Raw genomic sequence first — 3,272 nt, 5'->3', positions numbered from 1 at the left:
ATATAGCTCTCATCTCTCTCCCTTCTTCCCAATTAGATGCCGGTTTTAATTGCAGAGGGTATTTCTCTTTTCATGCTTCCAACCATCTCCTCTTTCCCACAGGGGAGGGTTTCATTTGCAAGTTGATCCTAAGGATTTCTGTTCCTCTGGCATTTCTCTCCCCTAAATGCATCTGTCTGCTCTTAAGTTTGTGGATGGGGGGCAAAATTTTCTAGTTCTTACACGAGGAAGGCAAAAAGGACCTTTTCTATTGAAAGATTAAGACTAAAAGCAACGATCGCTCCGAATAATTCTAACGGGCATTTCAGTGCTTCAAGGAAGGCTGCATCACCGCCGTTATTATTACCATCCTTAGCATTTCTCTGTGCCCATACATTTAAAATATCTGGCGAAAGGAAGGGTGAAACCATATGTTGAAGGAGCTGCATCTCATTAGTACAGTATTATTTTCATCTGATTGGAGAAGAATGGTGTCTTCATTCGGAAACATATATAGTAGCATAGATAATTTATCGGCTGGTAAGTGTCAAGGCATTTTTTTTCTTCCACTTTCAGCTTTTTAACCGGGTCTCCTGCTTGGTCCTGGGGGCGCAAAATACCCTAATCCAAGGCAGGCTGAGCGTTTCAATCCTAGGTGCCTCTTTAGCTGTCACTTCTCTTTAGATCTGCTGATCGCATGGGCATGTGCTTTAGAAAGATTAATCATCTCTAAATGCTTTAATCAGCTAAAATGACTAATATGTGGTATGTATTTATCTGATAATATACCAGTTGCATTAATTCATCAGCGTGTTCGAAAGGGGAAGGTATTCTTTCAAATCAGGGTTGTTAACCATTTACTATTTTAAAGCTATTGTGGGGGTTTCTGAAGGGAACCGTTTCGCCAGGGACATCAGCAAACCTCGCACATTCCTTTGAACTTATGTGTGGAATATATGGAGCCGGGAGGGAGAGAGATTCAAGGACTGAGATTCAGTAACTTTGGGAGTTTGCATGTATGAAAGATGTAGTGCGACACTGGAGAAATCTACCCACTGGTATCTCCCCCTGTAGTCAAATGCGGGCTGGCTATGGTGGCTACAAAGCTAAAATTGCAAACAAGTATGAAATACGCGTAGTTCTAAGCACTGGTCCTACGGTGGAAAACATGCAAAGACGCAACATGTTCAGCCTGCGTGCTCGTTATTGCTGTGTGGTCTGCATGTGCTGTCCTCGTTAGAGGTGGCATTTACCAAATGGGGGGATAAGGGAGGCTGATATCGCGCGATTAAACCTTCTAACATCTCTTAAGTATAAATCAGGGCAAGGCTCGCCCATCCGACACCCCTAGAGTTGGTTGTGAACGTCTGCCCAACAATTGCTGAACTTTCCCAGGAGCCAAACCCAAGCCTAGCAGGTAGGGGCTCAGCGAAAGGAGGGGGGCAAGACAGAAATACTGAAATCTGCATTTTTTTTCCCATTGCAGTTTTGTAAACACCAACAAATGATGAAACCTTCCACGGCAGAGACGCTTCATAAAGGAAGGATGTTGTGGATAATTCTTCTAAGCACAATTGCTCTAGCATGGACTACACCAATTCCCTTGATAGAGGACTCGGAGGAACTCGATGAGCCCTGCTTTGATCCATGTTACTGTGAAGTGAAGGAGAGCCTTTTCCATATACATTGCGACAACAAAGGATTTATAAATATTAGTCAGATAACAGAGTCGTGGTCGAGACCTTTTAAACTTTATCTGCAGAGGAATTCCATGAGGAAATTGTACACCAACAGTTTTCTTCACTTGAACAACGCTGTGTCTATTAACCTTGGGAACAATGCACTGCAGGACATTCAGACGGGGGCTTTTAACGGGCTCCGAGTTCTGAAGAGGTTGTATTTGCACGAAAACAAATTGGACATTTTCCGAAACGACACTTTCCTGGGTTTGGAAAGTCTGGAATATCTGCAGGCAGATTACAATGTCATTAAACGGATTGAAAGCGGGGCATTTCGAAACCTCAGTAAATTGAGGGTCCTTATCCTAAATGACAATCTTATCCCCATGCTTCCCACCAACTTATTTAAGTCTGTGTCCTTAACCCACTTGGACTTGCGCGGGAACCGCCTAAAAGTCCTTTCGTACCGCGGGATGTTGGACCATATTGGCAGGAGCCTGATGGAGATCCAGCTGGAGGAGAACCCATGGAACTGTACGTGTGAGATCGTGCAGCTGAAGAGCTGGCTGGAGCGCATCCCCTACACCGCCCTGGTGGGGGACATCACCTGCGAGACCCCCTTCCACTTCCACGGGAAGGACCTGCGGGAAATCAAAAGAAGTAAGCTCTGTCCCATGCTGTCCGACTCCGAGGTGGAAGCCAGCCTGGGCATCCCTCAGCTGTCGTCCAGCAAGGAGAACGCGTGGCCTACGAAGCCTTCCTCCATGCTGTCCTCCTTCCATTTCACCGCTTCCTCTGTTGAGTACAAAACGTCCAATAAGCAGCCCAAACCCACCAAGCAGCCCAGGGCACCCCGGCCTCCCCCGACATCGCGGGGCCTGTACCCGGGGCCGAACCAACCGCCCGTGGCTGCCTACCAGACCCGGCCCCCCATCCCCATCATCTGCCCCACCGGGTGCTCTTGCAGTTTGCACATCAACGACCTGGGCCTGACGGTCAACTGCAAGGAGCGGGGGTTTCACAACATCTCCGAGCTCCTGCCCAGGCCCTTGAACGCCAAGAAGCTGTACCTGAGCGGGAATTTGATCCAGAAAATCTACCGCTCCGATTTCTGGAATTTTTCTTCCTTGGATCTCTTACACCTGGGGAACAACCGGATCTCCTACGTGCAGGACGGGGCTTTTATCAACCTGCCGAATCTCAAGAGCCTGTACCTGAACGGCAACGACATCGAGCGGCTCACCCCGGGCATGTTCCGGGGCCTGCAGAGTTTGCATTACCTGTACTTCGAGTACAACCTGATCAGGGAAATCCAGCCGGCGGCCTTCAGCCTCATGCCCAACCTGAAGCTGCTCTTCCTCAACGACAACCTGCTCCGCACCCTGCCCACCGACGCCTTCGCCGGCCCCCCCCGGGCACGCCTCAACCTGCGCAACAACCATTTCTTGGCGCTGCCGGTGGCCGGGGTGTTGGAGCACCTTCACGCCATCGTCCAGATCGACCTGAAGCTCAACCCTTGGGACTGCACCTGCGACCTGGTGCCCCTCAAGCAGTGGCTGGAGGCCCTCAGCTCCGTCAGCGTGGTGGGCGAGGTGCTGTGCGCCAGCCCCGAGC

General features: G+C 49.6%; 1 protein-coding gene across 1 annotated transcript in view; it reads left to right on the top strand.

Annotated features, from left to right (window-relative positions):
- Positions 1 to 215: 215 nt before the first annotated feature.
- The window catches only part of SLITRK3 (SLIT and NTRK-like family, member 3), an 8,347-nt gene continuing 5,290 nt past the window's right edge, over positions 216 to 3,272 (top strand). The window contains exons 1-3 of the mRNA XM_009884499.1: positions 216 to 744; positions 1,466 to 2,350; positions 2,393 to 3,263. Of these exons, the coding sequence (XP_009882801.1) occupies positions 1,484 to 2,350; positions 2,393 to 3,263 (1,738 nt within the window). The 5' untranslated portion in view covers positions 216 to 744; positions 1,466 to 1,483. The remainder of the gene's footprint in view (positions 745 to 1,465; positions 2,351 to 2,392; positions 3,264 to 3,272) is intronic.

Source organism: Charadrius vociferus, unplaced genomic scaffold (genome assembly GCF_000708025.1).
Source record: "Charadrius vociferus isolate BGI_N301 unplaced genomic scaffold, ASM70802v2 scaffold104, whole genome shotgun sequence".
Taxonomy (NCBI): domain Eukaryota; kingdom Metazoa; phylum Chordata; class Aves; order Charadriiformes; family Charadriidae; genus Charadrius; species Charadrius vociferus.
Note: the sequence above shows the minus strand (reverse complement) of the source record. Positions and strands in the feature narration are given on the sequence as shown.